Raw genomic sequence first — 20,358 nt, forward strand, 5'->3', positions numbered from 1 at the left:
GTGATATTTGTATGAAATTGCAAGGAAATTTGCTTTCAACCTGCACATTCTCTCCACCGACGAGGGGTTTGAACAGAGAAATTGACATAGAAATAGACGTGACGTTACGTGGGATGATCCCTAATGCTGGTAGGGGTGGGTGCCTGAGTGAAAAGGTTTGGCAACCCCTGCTCTAGGTGCCTAGTGTTGTCGTATCTTAATGACCCAACTTTTCTCTCTGTAGGTAGCCAATGAGGAGTATCCCACCGTCTCTCTCTGCAGGTGACTAGTAGATTAGTATTTTACTGACCTTAGATACCCACTTTTCTCTCTGCAGGTGGCCAGCGGAGGAGATGTCACCCAGGGGCAGGTGGAGATATTCTCCCTGAACAGGCCCACACTGCGCCCAGTAAAGAGCCTCCAGGTGGGGGCCCCAGTGAGGTGTCTGGAGTATGTGCCTGAACCTAGACCCTCAGAGGAGGTGGAGGCTGTAGCCTTCAGGAGCTCTACTGGGGTGGGGAACACCATCTGTTTGGGACTAGATGATGGAAGGTGAGGAGAACACAGCTCTTAGAGAAATTGTCAAATACTGTAGTGTGAGTTACACAGCAATATTAATGTATTTACCGTTGTTAGTATCACCACTATCATCCTACTCTGAAGTCAATTTGTTTTCACAGAGAGTCATAATCTGCATTCAATTTATGTAAGGCTGCTCTCAGACTAGTAGTAGTAGATCGGACCAAGAAATCAGAGTTGAATCATACACGTTGAATCCTGGTGCACAACCATTTCTTATTTTCCTGTCTACTGTCTATATTTTCAGATTTCTACTGCATGTGGTGATTGCATTATTATCGCAGAACAAGAAAACAGTCTTCTTGCGTTTGAGATGCAAGATATTGCCAGTTACTGTAGTTATTTTCTCTGCAAATGTTTCTGTTATTCATTTGGGCACCAGAATAAAATGAAATGTGTGTCATTTATCTCTTTATGTTAACTCATTCCCTCAACTCATTCACTCTTGTATATTTGTCCAGAGATGAGAGAAAATACTTATGATGTGTATAAACCATGGAAGACTGACATGGGGGCGCTGTACTGAAGCTACTCCACAGCCATCTTGGTACTCCTCCTCTGTTGTAAAAAACCCCAAAACTTATAGAAATGAATTTATTAAATGTTTACATTCGTTTTTGGAAAGTATATTCTGTTACAGACACCTTAATTCATTATTTTTAATTGTATTATGCGAACTGAACATAAAACATGTTAAATAAATAGTACTAATATCCCCACTTCACAAAGAAATACTTGAAACATCTTGAAACATATTTTGAAATTGTAGAATTATATTAATTTCTATGGAGGACTGCTCCTTCTGGGGAGTACCCATAGAGTACCACAATATGAGTCATAATACCTAGAGAGATTTACATAGTTATCAAAAAGTAATTCCAGGGTAGGTCTACATGAAACACAGACCTTATTTTAAGTGTTTCTAAAATTCCTTATGGGAAAAATGTATGGTGGAAAAACAATTGGAATAATTTCCCTGTTTGACCTCTACCAGATTTTATTTGGTATTATGACACCTCAATATGGCAGCTGGTGGCTTTAAAGCCTCTCATTGGCCAATACATAGCATCAGCAATCCAGGATTTATATAGACATGTACATCATTGGAAAAGACAGAGTGTAATAGCAGCACAATTTCAGCATTTATTTTAGCGGGACACAAAACAATGACGTTAGTTAACGTTCTCTTTCAAGAAAAAAAAGGAATTGTAAAGAGAAAAAAAGGTGCAGCACAGTCACTGAAGTTCAGATGAATCGAGAAAGAGCTAGATGCTGCACACACAATACTGAAGCTCCAAAGTGCCCAGTTACATCAAATGACACATTAACGAGGTACTCTGTCTTCATCAATTATGTTCATTTACACTGTTCCTGCTCCTTTCCCCTTCAGCATCTTGGTGTATGGCAGTGTGAACACTGAGGCCCAGTGCCTGTTGAACCTGCGGAACCCTCATAGCTGCCCTGTTCTGTGCCTCAAACACTGCACCAACTTCTTGTTTGCTGGGCTCAGGGATGGAACCATGATGGTCTATGGAAGAAGTAATGGAGGTAAGGTCTCTCCCTGGCCTCCCGAGCGGCGCAGTGGTCTAAGGCACTGTATCGCCAGTGCCTTAGTTGTGCCACTAGAGATTCTGGGTTCGAGTCCAGGCTCTGTCGTAGCCAGCCGTGCCCGGGAGACCCATGGGACGGCGCACAATTGGCCCAGCATTGTCCAGGTTAGGGGCGGGTTTGGCCGGCAGGGATGTCCTTGTCCCATCGAGTACTAGCGATTCCTGTGGCAGGCCGGGCGCAGTGCATGCTGACATGGTTGCCAGGTGTATTGTGTTTCCACTGACATATTGGTGCGGCTGGCTTCCGGGTTAAGTGGGCATTGTGTCAAGAAGCAGTTGAGTTGTTTCGGAGGATGCATTGCTCTCGACCTTTGCCTCTCCCGAGTCCGTACGGGAGTTGCAGCGATTAGACAAGACTGTAACTACCAATTGGGGAGAAAAACGGGGTAAAAAAATAGAATAATAAAAATAAAAGGTTGTCAGGAAGATGGTCCTCAGATTTAAATCCAAAATGGCAGAATTGTTGAAGCATCACACTACTAACATAGCAATTTATTTCATGTCAGTAGTCATAGATGGACACTCAGAAATGCATGTTTCAAGCCATTACCATTATAGAAATTAAAGCAGGAGAATGGAAAACATGTATAATTATGTCACACCACTAATACTCTTACAAATATTAGCTAGTAATTGATATTAATTCAGATAATCATTGCATTCACTCATTAGCCTACTATAGCAACAATGTGTAAGGATTGTATTATATTGTATGGAATGTGACATTAAAATGGATAGGTTATTTTGTTATTAGACATTATTAACAGGGCTTGTATCTGTAACAAAAATGGCTTTTGATTTAATAATCCAATCAAATTAGTAGTGCAATTATGAGTCTTACTGTTTCCTTGTTTCAATTTGTACATCTGTCGATTTGTACATGCTAATGCATGTCTCAATCTGCTGCAGTGAATGCTTCAGTGAGTGTGTAAGAAACATATTTTCTGTCATGCATTCAGTCTGCTTGCGGAGACATGCAATGCGTGATAGGATTTTCAGGGGATTCCATCAAGTGGATACGTTTGTGAAAAGCAACTTAATCTCAGAATAGCAATCTTGGAAAATATTGCCTTAAAATACCTATTTTAATGCCCATTGTTGGTGATATTCCCTGTCAGTGTAAAGAAATGACACCTGAAGTCACCATACAGTGGTTGGCGTGGTTGTGCTTTGGTCAGGCAGGCATATCATACAGTAGGGCCAGAAGGCTTAGTTAGCACAATCTCAACATTCACTCTCCCAGTCACCTCAGCCTGCGGAAGCACAATGGCTTCATCACCGTGCGGTGTGGTGTGGTGCGTCTGTCCTGGCTGTGTCAGTGTGACTGCCTGCATCTCCCCAGCACTCTACTCTGCTCTCACCTCCAGCCATGCAGAAAGGATGATTAATTACGCCAGTGTGCTGCGTGTCGATTAAATATGACTATTCATGTTATGTAAAATTAATAAATAAATAAAAAAGAGGGAGAAGACAGATGAAAAGCTCTGGAGTGGAGCGTGGATGGTGTCAGGCAATGTTTGTGCATTTTGCACAGCTGTTAAAGATTGATGCCCCTGGATGGTACACTACTGCCTGGAAACCATGTCTGCAGGAGTATGAAAATATCAAGTCCTCACATGGGACTTCTATCAAAAGGCATATATGAACAGCCTTCCCAGCACATTGTTGCTAAACTGAAAATCCCTATTTCTTTTTTCCTTTTGTGGTGCGTGTGGTAGAGCAGTGACATCGCTTGTGCATGGGCCGAGGGGACTTTTAAAAGACTGAATTTGAAAAGGTGGAAGAATGACATTTAGAACACGACAAGCAATTAACCTGGGCAAGTCAAAAGTCATTGTGAAGCTATTCTGGTTTGAAAGCCAAGATATAAACAACTAAAAATTTTAATTAAATGGCTGTGTGCACTTTTTAAATGTTGCTTCATTAACGCACTGCAAATGAAAAGCTTATGTAATGCGCTTTATAACACGTTGCCACAGAAGCAGGTATGGGTGATTACAACTCAAAGGAAAAAGGTCTGCTTCATTTTCACACTGATGTGCAAAAAAAAGAAAGTTGCGATAAAGAAGTTGGAAAGCTGATTAAATTGTATGGCAGATATTAGCATATGGTATTAAGAACTATTGTTTAGCACACAAGTCTCAAAACATATACCAAAGACACTGCTTTCATCAAATTGTGATTCAAGCTGGTGTGTGCATACGTGAGTACGCGTGTATGTCTATTTGTGTGTATGTCCGCGCATGTGCATGCTTAGTTGCGCATGCACGTGTGTGTTTGTGAAACAGGAGTATAAGTATTTGTATGTTTTTTCAGTTTGGAATATTTGTCTAGCAAACACCAGGGCAAGTTCCTTCAGTGAAAGTAGAAGAAATATAGTTTAATTGCCTTGCTCAATGCAACAGCTGCTGAATCACCACATTTCATAGACAAACAGAATGTGTTGCATGTATTTAAAACATATTCATAAAATGGTGATAACAAGTCATGTTTTTGGCAGCTGTTTGTAGCAGTTTTCCTACATTGTAAAGTAGGAGTAATGGGGCGGCAGGTACCCTAGGCGAGCCAGCAGCCAAAGGGTTGCCAGTTCTAATCTGATGGGAAGTGAGCTGGCAACCGGAGAATTGCTGGTATCGAATTCTAGATGCTTTTGCCTGCCGTTGTGCCCTTGAGCAAGGCACTTTACCCCCCCACAACAACTGCTCCACAGACACCCTTCTACAACCTGTATGTATGTGGATCTTTCGGCGGGGTTGGGATAAAAAAGCGGAAGTAACATTTCACTTGGAACTTGTGTATAACTGACGAATAAAGTGATCTTAAATCTTCAGTTTAAAGTGTTCTAATCCTGAGTGTTGGTTGTGTTGTGTTCTCAGGTGAGTTGTGGGAGCCAGACTCCAGCAGGACTGTTATTGTGGGCCCAGAGCCGGTGAGGACACTTCTGGTACTGGAGGACTCTATGTGGGCCAGCTGTGCCAACTCTGTGACCATCATCGAGGGCTCCAGCCTTGCCACCCAGGTACAATAGGAGATGCACCATGTGTTGTATAGTTTGCACAACAGCACACAAACACATACCTCCCGAAATGACCCTGAAAAGCATCTTCACTTCCACCTGGCATACTTTTCACAACTGCCTTAGAGCAGAGGCTCATGCACAGAATAGTCTCAACAAGCCCAACAATATCCTGTCAATTCCTTCAACTCAACACACTTGCTATTGGAATTGTAAACTATATTCAAACTCGAAACTCCTTGAGTCATACATTGTTACTTACCCTGAGTACAGAATGAGCTTTGAGGCAGCAGTGGCTCTCTGTGCTTGTACACTTTCCTGCCTGTCCAGTCCTCTGGAGATCAGAGCTTAGCCAGCTGAGTGACCATGCAAAAGAGACAAGGTTCTGTCTGGCTGGCTCCAGCATATCCCTCCTCCGCGTTGAACAGGCGTGTGTGCTCAGGTCGTCGCTGGTCGCTCCTTTCATAACTTTGTCTTCCTTACTAATGCACACCCTAGAGGACTGACTTCACTGGGGCTGTGATGCGAAACTGGGATCAGGGAAGCAGCACTTGCCCCTGGGGCTGAGCAATAACTTTGTGATGGGGGCGCAGGCCAGGGTCGTGATCACTCAATCACCCCTCTCTACTACTTTAGTGGTCTAGCCCATTTACTTAAGTTAGAACAGCCTTACTGTCAGCTCTGCTCTATCTTGAATTGATGATCCTTGATAGAGCTGGGAGTTAACACAGAAGGCTACACTGCGCTCCCTGCAAAGCTCCTGTGTAAATGGGCAGTGCCACACTGGTGTGACATCGCAGTGTGCCGAGCAAACAGAATAAAGCCCATCAGACAGTCCTGTGGATATGCATCCTTCTCTCCTCCTTCTCCTCCTCTCCACCCTTAGTGGGTTTGAAGTGACCTGTGTGTGTGTTCTGTATTATGACAGAGCTGTGGGAATGGTCCATCTGCCCTCAAAAAGAAGGGTTCTAAATCAGGCCTGTTGTCAAAACCTAACCAGGCAAGATGGCATTGACACATGGGCCTTTGATCAACATGGCTTGTCTACCTCCCTCTCCTCCCAACTCTATAAGATAGGAATATGCTTACTCCCCCTCCTTCCTCATGTCCTACCCATGCCCACTCCCCTCCTTCTCCCTTTCCTACCAATGCCCAATCCCCTCCTTCCTTCCTTCCTTCACCCCCATGGCTGTGTGATTGTGGCTGTGGATTTGCTCCTCTCCTAAGAACAAACATTGTCAAATCAAATCAAATGTTATGTTACATGCGCCGAATACAACAGGTAAAATCAAATGTTATTGGTGACATACTGTACACATGGTTAGCAGATGTTAACTTCTTGCGTCGAGCCATCCCGGATCCGGTATTGTGACTACAGCCTCAAGCTCATTACCATAACGCAACATTAACTATTCATGAAAATCTCAAATGAAACGAAATTAATCTATTTGCTCTTAAGCTTAGCCTTTTGTTAACAACACTGTCATCTCAGATTTTCAAAATATGCTTCTCAACCATTGCAAAACAAGCATTTGTGTAACAGTATTGATAGCTAACATAGCATTTAGCGTTAGCATTCAGCAGGCAACATTTTCACAAAAAAACAGAAAAGCATTTAAATAAAATCATTTACCTTTGAAGAACTTCGGATGTTTTCAATGAGGAGACTCTCAGATAGCAAATGTTCAGTTTTTCCTGAAAGATTATTTGTTTAGGACAAATCGCTCCGTTTTCTGCGTCATGTTTAGCTACGAAAAAAAACCTGTATCCAGGATTGTGTAAATCTATCCGCAATCTCATTAGCATAACACAACGTTAACTATTCATGAAAATCGCAAATGAAATGAAATGAATCTATTTGCTCTCAAGCTTAGTCTTTTGTTAACAACACTGTCATCTCAGATTTTCAAAATATGCTTTTGAACCATAGCTAAACAAGCATTTGTGTAACAGTATTGATAGCCTAGCATAGGATTATGTCTCTCTTTCAGCATGCAACATTTTCACAAAAACCAGAAAAGCATTCAAATAAAATAATTTACCTTTGAAGAACTTCGGATGTTTTCAATGAGGAGACTATCAGATAGCAAATGTTCCGTTTTTACAAAAAATATTATTTGTGTCGACTAATTGCTCCGTTTTGTTCATCACGTTTGGGTAAGGGAAAAAAATAAAAATAATTAAGTCATTAAAATGCAAACTTTTTTCCAAATTAACTCCATAATATCGACAGAAACATGGCAAACCGATGTTTAGAATCAATCCTCAAGGTGTTTTTCACATATCTATCGACGATAAAATCCATCGTGGCAGTTGACTTTCTCTTCTGAAGAAATGGAACGCGCATGGACCGACAGATTACGCAATAATTTTGACACAGGACACCGGGCGGGACACCAGGTAAATGTAGTCTCTTATGGTCAATCTTCCAATGATATGCCTACAAACACGACACAATGCTGCAGACACCTTGGGGAAATGACAGAAAGGGCAGGCTCATTCCTGGCGCATTCACAGCCATATAAGGAGACATTGGGACACAGCGCCTTCAGAATCTGGGGCATTTCCTGTATGAAACTTCATCTTGGTTTCGCCTGTAGCATTAGTTCTGGGGCACTCACAGATAATATCTTTGCAGTTTTGGAAACGTCAGAGTTTCGTCTTTCCAAGGCTGTCAATTCCATGCATAGTCGAGCATCTTTTCGTGACAAAATATTGCGCTTAAAACGGGCACGTCCTTTTATCCAATAATGACATAGCGCCCCCATAGGTTGAAGAGGTTAATGCGAGTGTAGCGAAATGCTTGTGCTTCCAGTTCCGACAGTGCAGTAATATCTAACAAGTAATCTAACAATCCCCAACAACTAACTAATAAACACAAATCTAAATGGATGGAATAAGAATATGTACATATAAATACGTGGATGAGCGATGGCCGAGTTGCATAGGCAAGATATAATAGATGGTATAAGATAAAGTATATACTGTGGCTTGCGAAAGTATTCACCCCATTGGCATTTTTCCTATTTTGTTGCCTTACAACCTGGAATTAAAATAGATTTTTGGGGGTTTGTATCATTTGATTTACACAACATGTCTACCACTTTGAAGATGCAAAATATTTTTACATTTACATTTACATTTAAGTCATTTAGCAGACGCTCTTATCCAGAGCGACTTACAAATTGGTGCATTCACCTTATGACATCCAGTGGAACAGTCACTTTACAATAGTGCATCTAAATCTTAAAGGGGGGGAGAGGGTGAGAGGGATTACTTATCCTATCCTAGGTATACCTTAAAGAGGTGGGGTTTCAGGTGTCTCCGGAAGGTGGTGATTGACTCCGCTGTCCTGGCGTCGTGAGGGAGTTTGTTCCACCATTGGGGGGCCAGAGCAGCGAACAGTTTTGACTGGGCTGAGCGGGAGCTGTACTTCCTCAGTGGTAGGGAGGCGAGCAGGCCAGAGGTGGATGAACGCAGTGCCCTTGTTTGGGTGTAGGGCCTGATCAGAGCCTGGAGGTACTGAGGTGCCGTTCCCCTCACAGCTCCGTAGGCAAGCACCATGGTCTTGTAGCGGATGCGAGCTTCAACTGGAAGCCTGTGGAGAGAACGGAGGAGCGGGGTGACGTGAGAGAACTTGGGAAGGTTGAACACCAGACGGGCTGCGGCGTTCTGGATGAGTTGAAGGGGTTTAATGGCACAGGCAGGGAGCCCAGCCAACAGCGAGTTGCAGTAATCCAGACGGGAGATGACAAGTGCCTGGATTAGGACCTGCGCCGCTTCCTGTGTGAGGCAGGGTCGTACTCTGCGGATGTTGTAGAGCATGAACCTATAGGAACGGGCCACCGCCTTGATGTTGGTTGAGAACGACAGGGTGTTGTCCAGGATCACGCCAAGGTTCTTAGCGCTTTGGGAGGAGGACACAATGGAGTTGTCAACCGTGATGGCGAGATCATGGAACGGGCAGTCCTTACCCGGGAGGAAGAGCAGCTCCGTCTTGCCGAGGTTCAGCTTGAGGTGGTGATCCGTCATCCACACTGATATGTCTGCCAGACATGCAGAGATGCGATTCGCCACCTGGTCATCAGAAGGGGGAAAGGAGAAGATTAATTGTGTGTCGTCTGCATAGCAATGATAGGAGAGACCATGTGAGGTTATGACAGAGCCAAGTGACTTGGTGTATAGCGAGAATAGGAGAGGGCCTAGAACAGAGCCCTGGGGGACACCAGTGGTGAGAGCGCGTGGTGAGGAGACAGATTCTCGCCACGCCACCTGGTAGGAGCGACCTGTCAGGTAGGACGCAATCCAGGCGTGGGCCGCGCCGGAGATGCCCAACTCGGAGAGGGTGGAGAGGAGGATCTGATGGTTCACAGTATCGAAGGCAGCCGATAGATCTAGAATGATGAGAGCAGAGGAGAGAGAGTTAGCTTTAGCAGTGCGGAGCGCCTCCGTGATACAGAGGAGAGCAGTCTCAGTTGAATGACTAGTCTTGAAACCTGACTGGTTTGGATCAAGGAGGTCATTCAGAGAGAGATAGCGGGAGAGCTGGCCAAGGACGGCACGTTCAAGAGTTTTGGAGAGAAAAGAAAGAAGGGATACTGGTCTGTAATTGTTGACATCGGAGGGATCGAGTGTAGGTTTTTTCAGAAGGGGTGCAACTCTCGCTCTCTTGAAGACGGAAGGGTCAGGGATGAGTTGATGAGCGAGGTGAGGTAAGGGAGAAGGTCTCCGGAAATGGTCTGGAGAAGAGAGGAGGGGATAGAGTCAAGCGGGCAGGTTGTTGGGCGGCCGGCCGTCACAAGACGCGAGATTTCATCTGGAGAGAGAGGGGAGAAAGAGGTCAGAGCACAGGGTAGGGCAGTGTGAGCAGAACCAGCGGTGTCGTTTGACTTAGCAAACGAGGATCGGATGTCGTCGACCTTCTTTTCAAAATGGTTGACGAAGTCATCTGCAGAGAGGGGAGGAGGGGGAGGGGGAGGAGGATTCAGGAGGGAAGAGAAGGTGGCAAAGAGCTTCCTAGGGTTAGAGGCAGATGCTTGGAATTTAGAGTGGTAGAAAGTGGCTTTAGCAGCAGAGACAGAGGAGGAAAATGTAGAGAGGAGGGAGTGAAAGGATGCCAGGTCCGCAGGGAGGCGAGTTTTCCTCCATTTCCGCTCGGCTGCCCGGAGCCCTTTTCTGTGAGCTCGCAATGAGTCATCGAGCCACGGAGCGGGAGGGGAGGACCGAGCCGGCCTGGAGGATAGGGGACATAGAGAGTCAAAGGATGCAGAGAGGGAGGAGAGGAGGGTTGAGGAGGCAGAATCAGGAGATAGGTTGGAGAAGGTTTGAGCAGAGGGAAGAGATGATAGGATGGAAGAGGAGAGAGTAGCGGGGGAGAGAGAGCGAAGGTTGGGACGGTGCGATGCCATCCGAGTAGGGGCAGTGTGGGAGGTGTTGGATGAGAGCGAGAGGGAAAAGGATACAAGGTAGTGGTCGGAGACTTGGAGGGGAGTTGCAATGAGGTTAGTGGAAGAACAGCATCTAGTAAAGATGAGGTCGAGCGTATTGCCTGCCTTGTGAGTAGGGGGGGAAGGTGAGAGGGTGAGGTCAAAAGAGGAGAGGAGTGGAAAGAAGGAGGCAGAGAGGAATGAGTCAAAGGTAGACGTGGGGAGGTTAAAGTCACCCAGAACTGTGAGAGGTGAGCCGTCCTCAGGAAAGGAGCTTATCAAAGCATCAAGCTAAATTGATGAACTCTCCGAGGGAACCTGGAGGGCGATAAATGATAAGGATGTTAAGCTTGAAAGGGCTGGTAACTGTGACAGCATGGAATTCAAAGAAGGCGATAGACAGATGGGTAAGGGGAGAAAGAGAGAATGACCACTTGGGAGAGATGAGGATCCCGGTGCCACCACCCCGCTGACCAGAAGCTCTCGGGGTGTGCGAGAACACGTGGGCGGACAAAGAGAGAGCAGTAGGAGTAGCAGTGTTGTCTGTGGTGATCCATGTTTCCGTCAGTGCCAAGAAGTCGAGGGACTGGAGGGAGGCATAGGCTGAGATGAACTCTGCCTTGTTGGCCGCAGATCGGCAGTTCCAGAGGCTACCGGAGACCTGGAACTCCACGTGGGTCGTGCGCTGGGACCACCAGATTAGGGTGGCCGCGGCCACGCGGTGTGGAGCGTTTGTATGGTCTGTGCAGAGAGGAGAGAACAGGGATAGACAGACACATAGTTGACAGGCTACAGAAGAGGCTACGCTAATGCAAAGGAGATTGGAATGACAAGTGGACTACACGTCTCGAATGTTCAGAAAGTTAAGCTTACGTAGCAAGAATCTTATTGACTAAAATGATTAAAATGATACAGTACTGCTGATGTAGGCTAGCTGGCAGTGGGTGCGTTGTTGACACTACACTAATCAAGTCGTTCCGTTGAGTGTAATAGTTTCGACAGTGCTGCTATTCGGGGGCTAGCTGGCTAGCTAGCAGTGTTGTTTACGTTACGTTGCGTTAAAAGAACGACAATAGCTGGCTAGCTAACCTAGAAAATCGCTCTAGACTACACAATTATCTTTGATACAAAGACGGCTATGTAGCTAGCTCTGTAGCTAGCTACGATCAAACAAATCAAACTGTTGTACTGTAATGAAATGAGATGAAAATGTGATACTACCTGTGAATGCGACCGGGTTGTGAGTCTATTCGGTAGACGTTGGCTAGCTGTTGGCTGGCTGTCGGCTAGCTGTCGGCTAGCTGTTGGCTAGCTGTTGGCTAGCTAGCAGAGTCTCCTACGTTAAGGACGACAAATAGCTGGCTAGCTAACCTCGGTAAATTAAGATAATCACTCTAAGACCACACACTCTAAACTACACAATTATCTTGGATACGAAGACAGCAAAGACAGCTATGTAGCTAGCTAACACTACACTAATCAAGTCGTTCAGTTGAGTGTAATAGTTCTAGAGTGCAGCTAATCGGTGGATGTTAGCTAGCTGGCTAGTGAAGACTACGTTAGGACGGCGAAATACGATAATTACGCAATTATCTTTGATACAAAGACGGCTATGTAGCTAGCTAAGAAGAAATTGCTAAGATTAGACAAAACAAACCGTTGTGCTATAATGAAATGTAATGAAATGTAATTAAAAAGTTATACTACCTGCGGAGCGAAGTGACGATGCGACCGCTCACTCCAACCCGGAAGTCAGGACATATTGTGAAACAAACAATAAGTAAGACAAAAAAATTGAAAACTTGAGCGTGCATAAATATTCACCCCCCTCAAAGTCAATACTTTGTAGAGCCACCTTTTGCAGCAATCACAGCTGCAAGTCTCTTGGGGTATGTCTCTATAAGCTTGGCACATCTAGCCACTGGGATTTTTGCCCATTCTTCAAGGCAAAACTGTTCCAGCTCCTTCAAGTTGGATGGGTTCCGCTGGTGTACAGCAATCTTTAAGTCATAAATGTTTCCCCCTAAACCACTTGAGTGTTTCTGTAGCAGTATGATTAGGGTCATTGTCCTGCTGGAAGGTGAACCTCCATCCAGTCTCAAATCTCTGGAAGACAAACAGGTTTCCCTGAAGAAATTCCCTGTATTTAGCACCATCCATCATTCCTTCAATTCTGACCAGTATCCTAGTCCCTGCCGATGAAAAACATGGGGATAGTGTTCTCGGGGTGATGGGAGGTGTTGGGTTTGTGCCATACATAGATTTTCCTTGATGGCCAAAAAGCTACATTTTTGTCACATCTGACCAGAGTACCTTCTTCCATATGTTTGGGGAATCTCCCACATGCCTCTTGGCGAACAACAAACTTGTTTGCTTATTTTATTCTGGCCACTCTTCCATAAAGCCCAGCTCAGTGGAGTGTACGGCTTAAAGTGGTCCTATGAACAAATACTCCAATCTCCGCTGTGGAGTTTTGCAGCTCCTTTAGAGTTATCTTTGGTCTCTTTGTTGCCTCTCCGATTAACCTCTTACGTCCACCCGACACGCAGGCGTCACATCTGGACATCTGGAAATGCAAATGCGCTACGCTAAATGCTAATAGCACTCGTTAAAACTCAAAACACACATGCAGTGTACTGAATTAAAGCGACACTCGTGAATCCAACCAACAAGTCAGATTTTTAAAATAATTTTCGACGAAAGCATGAGAAGCTATTATCTGATAGCATGCAACACCCCAAAAGACCCGCAGGGGACAACGTAATTAGCATAGTCGGCGCTACACAAAACGCAGAAATAAAATATAAAACATTCATTACCTTTGACGATCTTCTTTGTTGGCACTCCTAGATGTCCCATCAACATCACTATTGGGTCTTTTTTTTCTCGATTAAATTGGTCCATATATAGCCTAGATATCGATCTATGAAGACTGTGTGCTCAAGGAAAAAAACAGCGTTTTATAACGCAACTTTCACAAAACACTTCGAAATACTTTTGTAATGCAACTTTAGGTATTAGTAAACGTTAATAATCTATCAAATTGATCGCGGGGGCGATGTATATTCCATAGCTCCACATCTTGAAACCATGTCCGGATATATCTCAACCAAAACATCCTGTCGGAGACCGGAAGAAATGGGCTGTCTCTTGTTCGTTTGACCAAGAAACAAAGCCCAGGCAAATGACAAGACTGGTGACATCGTGTGGAAGCTGTATGAATTGCAATCTCGGCTCCAGGTAATGTGGTTTCCATTCAACAATACATGCAAGTGGCGCATTGATATATTTTCCAATTTTCAGTGATCAGATTGTCCTGCGCTTTTCGATGAAACACGTTCTGTTATAGTCACAGTCGTGATTTAACCAGTTTTAGAAACGTCTGAGTGTTTTCTATCCACACATACTAATCATATGCATATACTATATTCCTGGCATGAGTAGCAGGGCGCTGAAATGTTGCACGATTTTTAACAGAATGTTCGAAAAAGTAGGGGGTAGGATTAACAGGTTAATGCCCTCCTTGCCTGGTCTGAGAGTTTTGGTTGGCGGCCCTCTCTTGGCAGGTTTGTTGTGGTGCTATATTCTTTCCATTTTCTAATAATGGATTCCATGGTGCTCCATTGGATGTTCAAAGTTAAAAAAATGTTTTATAAACCAACCCTTATCTGTTGCTCTCCACAACTTTGTTCCTGACCTGTTTGGAGAGCTCCTTGGTCTTCATGGTGCCCCTTGCTTAGTGGTGTTGCAGACTCTAGGGCCTTTCAGAACAGGTGTATATATACTGAGATCATGTGACAGATCATGTGACACTTTTGAAGGTAATTGGCTTCTCCAGATCATATTTAAGGGATTCATAGCAAAGGGGTGAATATTATTTTATTTTTTAAAATTTTAAACAAGTTATCTTTTGAATTTCACTTCACCAAATTGGACTATTTTGTGTATGTCCATTACATGAAATCCAAATAAAAAATACATTTAAATCACAGGTTGTAATACAAAGAAATTGGAAAAAACGCCAAGGGGGATTAATTATTTTGCAAGGCACTGTACATATGAGATGAGTAATGTAAGATATGTAAACATTATTAAAGTGGTATTGTTTAAAGTGACTAGTGAGTTTCTATGTAGGCAGCAGCTTATCTGAATTAGTGATTGCTGTTTAGTAGTCTGATGGCCTTGAGATAGAAGCTGTTTTTCAATCTCGGTCCCAGCTTTGACGCACCTGTACTGACCTTCTGGATGGTAGTGGGATGAACAGGCAGTGGCTCGGGTGGTTGTTATCCTTGGTGATATTTTTGGCCTTCCAATGACATCGGGTGATGTAGGTGTCCTGGAGGGCAGGTAGTTTTCCCCCGGTGATGCTTTGTGCAGACCGCACCACCCTCTGGAGAGCCTTGCGGTTGAGGGAGGTGTAGTGGTCGTACCAGACAATGGTACATCTGTAAAATTATGCATCTGTAAAAGTTTGTCAGTGTTTTAGGTGACAAGCCACATTTCTTAAGCCTCCTGAGGTTGAAGAGGCGCTATTGTGCCTTCTTCACCATACTGTCCTTGTGGGTGGACCATTTCAGTTTACCATACTGTCCTTGTGGGTGGACCATTTGAGTCTGTGATGTGTACGCTGTGGGTGGGTCCTTAATTAACCAACAATGCAGTTTAAGAAATAGAGTTAAGAAAATATCTACTAAATAAACTAAAGTAAAACAATGTAATAAAGCACAAGATATTTTCATAGCAATAACGGGGCTATATACAGGGGTTACTGGTACCGAGTCCATGGGCGGAGGTACCGGTTAGTCAAGGTAATTTGTAAAGTGACTATGTATAGATAATAAGGAGCAGCGAGTAGCAGCAGTGTAAAAACAAAGGGGACGGGTCAATGTAAATAGTATCGTTTGCTGTCCGGTAGCAGAGAGAACAGTCTATGACTTGGGTGACTGGAGCACCTTTGATGATTTTTTGTTCCTTCCTCTGACACAGCCTAATGTATAGGTCCTGGATGTCAGGAAGCTTGGCCCCAGTGATGTACTGGGCTGTACGCACTACCCTCTGTAGCACCTTGCTGTCGAAGGCCGAGCAGTTGCAATAGCAGGTGGTGATGCAACCGGTCAGGATGCTCTCTATGGTGCAGCTGTAGAACGTTTTGAGGATCTGGGGACCCATGACAAATCTTTTCAGTCTCCTTAGAGGGAAAGGGTTTTGTTGTGCCCTCTTCACTACTGTCTTGATATGTTTGGAACATGACCATGTTGGTGATGTGGACACCAAGGAACTTGAAACTCTCGACCCACTCCACTACAGCCCCGTCGATGTTAATGGGGGCCTGTTCGATCAGCTCCTTTATCTTGCTCACATTGAGGGAGAGGTTGTTGTCCTGGCACCACACTGCCAGGTCTCTGACCTCCTCCCTATAGGCCGTCTCATCGTTGTCCATGATCAGGCCTACCACTGTTGTGTCGTCAGCAAACTTAATGATGTTGTTGTAGTCGTGCTTGGCCATGCAGTCGTCTGTGAACAGAGAGTACAGGATGGGACTAAGTACGTGGCAGATATGTTGTTGCCTACCCTTACCACCTGGGGGCGGCCTGTCAGGAAGTCCAGGATCTAGTTGCAGAGGGAGGTGTTTAGTCCCAGGGTCCTTAGCTTAGTGATGAGCTTTCTGGGAACTATGGTGTTGAACTCTGAGCTGTAGTCAATGAACAGCATTCTCACATAGGTGTTCCTTTTGTCCAGGTGAGAAAGGGCGGTGTGGAGAGCAATTGATATTGCATCATCTGTGGATCTGTTGGAGCGGTATATGAATTGGAGTGGGTCTCGGGTGTCGGGAGGATGCTGTTGATGTGAGCCATGACCAGCCTTTCAAAGCACTTCATGGCTACCGACCTGAGTGCTATGGGGCGGTAGTCATTTAGGCAGGTACAGCATTCTGACATAGGTGTTCCTTTTTTCCAGTTGGGAAAGGACAGTGTGGATATGCGATTGAGATTGTGCTCAGTGTAATGCAGGGCTAATGAGCTGTTCAGGCGGTGGGACTTTAGTGATACTTTAGTGCTGGGGCGTTAGACAGCAGTGCTTCTCTCCTCTGCTGATGAAGGACTTGGGTGGTGCTGCTGTTTGTGTGACAGCAGTGCTGTGTGGTAGGGGCATATTACCTCTGTCACGCTTTGCTACCACTCTCATGGTAGTAAGCAATGCAGAGCTCAGCTCCCTAATACCACGGTGTCAATTGGGTGAGCAGTTGTTGCCTTCACTTTATTTGATAGTGAGGAAAGAGTGCTTCACTACATGTTCAGCATCACCATCAATTTTAGGAGAGACCTTAGTGTCAAATATATGCTCTGATAGGCTGATGGGCTCTCCAGGCAGTATCGAATGTTGTCAAGGCTGGCAGTCATGCAGCCCTGTAAACAAATATCACTTCCACTAACCTCTTCAATTAAATTACCCTACCAGTCAATTAATTATCACAACCGGCCTTGATTTGGGAGTCCCATAGGGTGGCACACAATTGGCCCAGTGTCATCTGGGCTGTTATTGTAAATAAGAATTTGTTCTTAAAACTGACTTGCTTTGTTAAATAAAGGTTCAATGAAAAAAAATGTTTTGTTTGGCCTCACTAATGTACAGGGTCAGATCAAATTTAAGCAGCCAGATATTGACATATCCAGTGAAACATATGCTAGACAAGGTGTCATGATGACAGGGTGTCAGTTAATGATTAGTTTGTTAATTAAGAATTAGTCGGTTTATACCAAAATCACTGATTAAACCCCCCTCATAATTTCTCGCGGTTCACTGACATTGTTGATGCTCTTTACATTTTATACAAGTTTGAACTTGGTCTGTAATTAGAGCTTAAATTCTTTGAAATAACGCTTCTTGAATTGAAATCTCTATCAGAAAAATAACATTTGGTAACACTTTATTTGTATAGTCCATCTGTATGAAAAAAAGGTTTAAATGTAGATGCTCTACAGATGATCAGTTATAGTTCAACTAACAATCTACTAACCCTTGTCCTAACCCTAAACTTAACCCTAACCCTTCTCTTTTCTTTTTCTAACCCTAACCCAACCATCTTTTCTTTGTGGTTGCACTTGAAAATGGGAGAGATGCAGTATCCTCTCCGCCCAAACAGAGCAAAGCAGGCACCTACTGCTGTGAAGTCAATTAAAAGAGAAAACACATCAAAGGGTTCTCTTCTCTCCCCACTCTCAAACAAAGGAGGTCCCTCTGGCAAGAGCACACAAACAGGTGGAAATCCCTGTCCGCTGGTGCCTCGCGCTCTCTCTCTCTCTCTCTCTCTCTCTCTCTCTCTCTCTCTCTCTCTCTCTCTCTCGCTCTCTCTCTCTCACACTCACTCTCACTGTCTTGCTCTCTTTCTGACTAATCTCTTAGCCCCTGACTCATAAACCAAGAGGACCTGGGAGATGATGCCAGAGCCAGCCCCTGTCATGGTGCAGGCCTCGGGGGTAGCATGCCTAGCCATGATAAGGCTCGTTGCTCTTCCTCAGCAACTCATTCAGTTAAAACATTTTTTTATTTAACTATGCAAGTCAGTTAAGAACAAATTCTTATTTACAATGACAGCCTACCCCAGACGACGCTGGGCCAATTGTGCACCGCTCAATAGGACTCCCAATCACAGCTGGATGTGATACAGCCTGGATTCAAACCAGGGACTGTAGTGACGCATCTTGCACTGAGATGCATTGCCTTAGACCGCTGCGCCACTTGTTTGTGCCTGAAAAGCCTTCTCTTTTCCTGTGGTCTTGAGAAGTTGGAGGGTGGGAGGATGTTGTGTACTGACACAGTAGAAAAGATGCCCCAGTCTGTGAATCATTGGTGCAGTTAATTACAAGCTCAAGAGAGACACACTATGGCCTTCTGAGAAAGCAGGGTTGGTAATATCCAGTCATCTGGCCTACTTGGGTTTTGTGGAAAGATTTAAAGAGGGCTACATTCAGATCTTCTATTGGTCTTTTCCAATCAAGTACTTCAAACAATGTGTAGGCAGATTGCTTAGGATTCAAACCGTCTCAAACAGCCTAATTCATACTCTTAGAGGAGGTGCTCCCACAATAATGTCGTTTTTACAGAATACAAGGTAAATTATTGGATTCTTCACACACCACACTAAGACGTTATCCCATTCCACTACCTTTTCAAGCTTTTTTTTGTTAAATGAAAGCATGCTTTGCTTTTATACTTACAAGACCATCAGGCTTGATTCTGTGAGCTGTTTTGTCTCTTAGTAATGTGGTGCCTCCCTGTATTTCTTTAAACTTTTATTTTAGCAATATAAATCAAATCACATTTTATTTGTCACTTGCTTTGTAAACAATAATTGTGACTGAGGGTGCAATGCTATTTGGTTAACTACTTAGCAGTCTTGGGGTAGAAGCTGTTCAGGGTCTTGTTGGTTCAAGTCTTGATGCATCAGTACCACTTGCTGTGCGGCAGCAGCGAAAACAAGTCTTGGGTCTTTGACAATTTTTAGGGCCTTTCTGACATTGCCTGATATAGAGGTCCTGGATACAATACGTCATTGAGAAAATGTTTTATTTTCATAATAACCTTATTTTGTTGGTCAGTAGGTGCCCAACATAACAAAAGGTGGTGGTGTGTTACTCAGATAGATACATCCTGTCTGATTTCCTGATTTCTGTAACCGTTAGCGTATCTGTGTAATATTGACATAAGCTCAGAATATGCAAACATGGTCCTGTTTAATCAATTGCTGTGCTGATCAAAGGACAGTTCATTACCTCTGCCAAGTGAATATGTAGCTTAAAGTTGTGTTTGTATTTATTATTGCAATAAAGATTGTGATGCTACAATTTCCAATAGGCTTATATCTAAAAAATACATACTAGCTAAGGATGTGGGGCTAATATATACACACACATCATTTTAGCAGGACACAGTAAAATCCATTATCCCTCTGAAGAGTCTGAATTAGTGGTGTGTGAAAAATTCTATAATTTACCTTGCATGCCTACAAACCACATTATTGTGGGAGCACCTCCTCTAAGAGTATGAATTAGGCTATTTGAGAAGGTTTCAATCCTATGAAACCTGTCTACACATTGTTTGAAGTATAATAGACCAACATACAGTAGCTACTGCAGTAGGTCAAAGCTGTGTGCTGGAAAACCTTGGTAGAGCAAGAGTGGAGTAGGCAATGTGGTGTTCATGTGAATTTCCTTTCTTTTTCAGCCTATTTATCACTTAAAGGTGCAATATGCAGAAATCGCTCTGCCATTTCCTGGTTGCTAAAATTCTAACAGTTCGCCTAATTTCAGTTTGTGACATAACAAGCAAGCGCAGAGAATCATTGTACCATCTAAACCACTGTGAAATATTTGTTAATTAACCAAAAATATAGTATGTTCAGCTGTTTGAAGCTGGTGCACAGAACGGAAAGTAAAAGACGTAAAAACACAACTTAAGAACGGGAAGCATAGAAAAAGGGCACATTGAACAGATCTACCGCTTGTTAGACTTGCTTCCAATGAGAATGATAGATCTATAACTCACAATTCTATGTGAATTTGGTCAGGTCGCCCAAAAAGTTACATATTTCAGATTTAAAACGTAGTTTTTTGTTTTTAATCTGCATGGTTTTTACACCGGAAGGTGATTATGCCACATTATTATACAACACTATTAAATACAACGCCTGGAGAGGGGTTCTTATATGTCATTGATCCACAGTACTTTCTTTAGTGTGCACATTTGT

At 43.8% G+C, this 20,358-nt stretch overlaps 1 protein-coding gene across 3 annotated transcripts in view; it reads left to right on the forward strand.

Moving 5' to 3' along the window:
* The window catches only part of LOC124031381 (rho guanine nucleotide exchange factor 10-like protein), a 188,179-nt gene that overhangs the window by 136,528 nt on the left and 31,293 nt on the right, over nucleotides 1-20,358 (forward strand). For all 3 annotated transcript variants that reach the window (XM_046342537.1, XM_046342536.1, XM_046342538.1), the window contains 3 exons: nucleotides 317-531; nucleotides 1,949-2,106; nucleotides 5,045-5,187. In XM_046342537.1, the coding sequence (XP_046198493.1) occupies nucleotides 317-531; nucleotides 1,949-2,106; nucleotides 5,045-5,187 (516 nt within the window). The remainder of the gene's footprint in view (nucleotides 1-316; nucleotides 532-1,948; nucleotides 2,107-5,044; nucleotides 5,188-20,358) is intronic.

The sequence above is a fragment of the Oncorhynchus gorbuscha genome, linkage group LG03 (assembly GCF_021184085.1).
Source record: "Oncorhynchus gorbuscha isolate QuinsamMale2020 ecotype Even-year linkage group LG03, OgorEven_v1.0, whole genome shotgun sequence".
Lineage (NCBI taxonomy): Eukaryota > Metazoa > Chordata > Actinopteri > Salmoniformes > Salmonidae > Oncorhynchus > Oncorhynchus gorbuscha.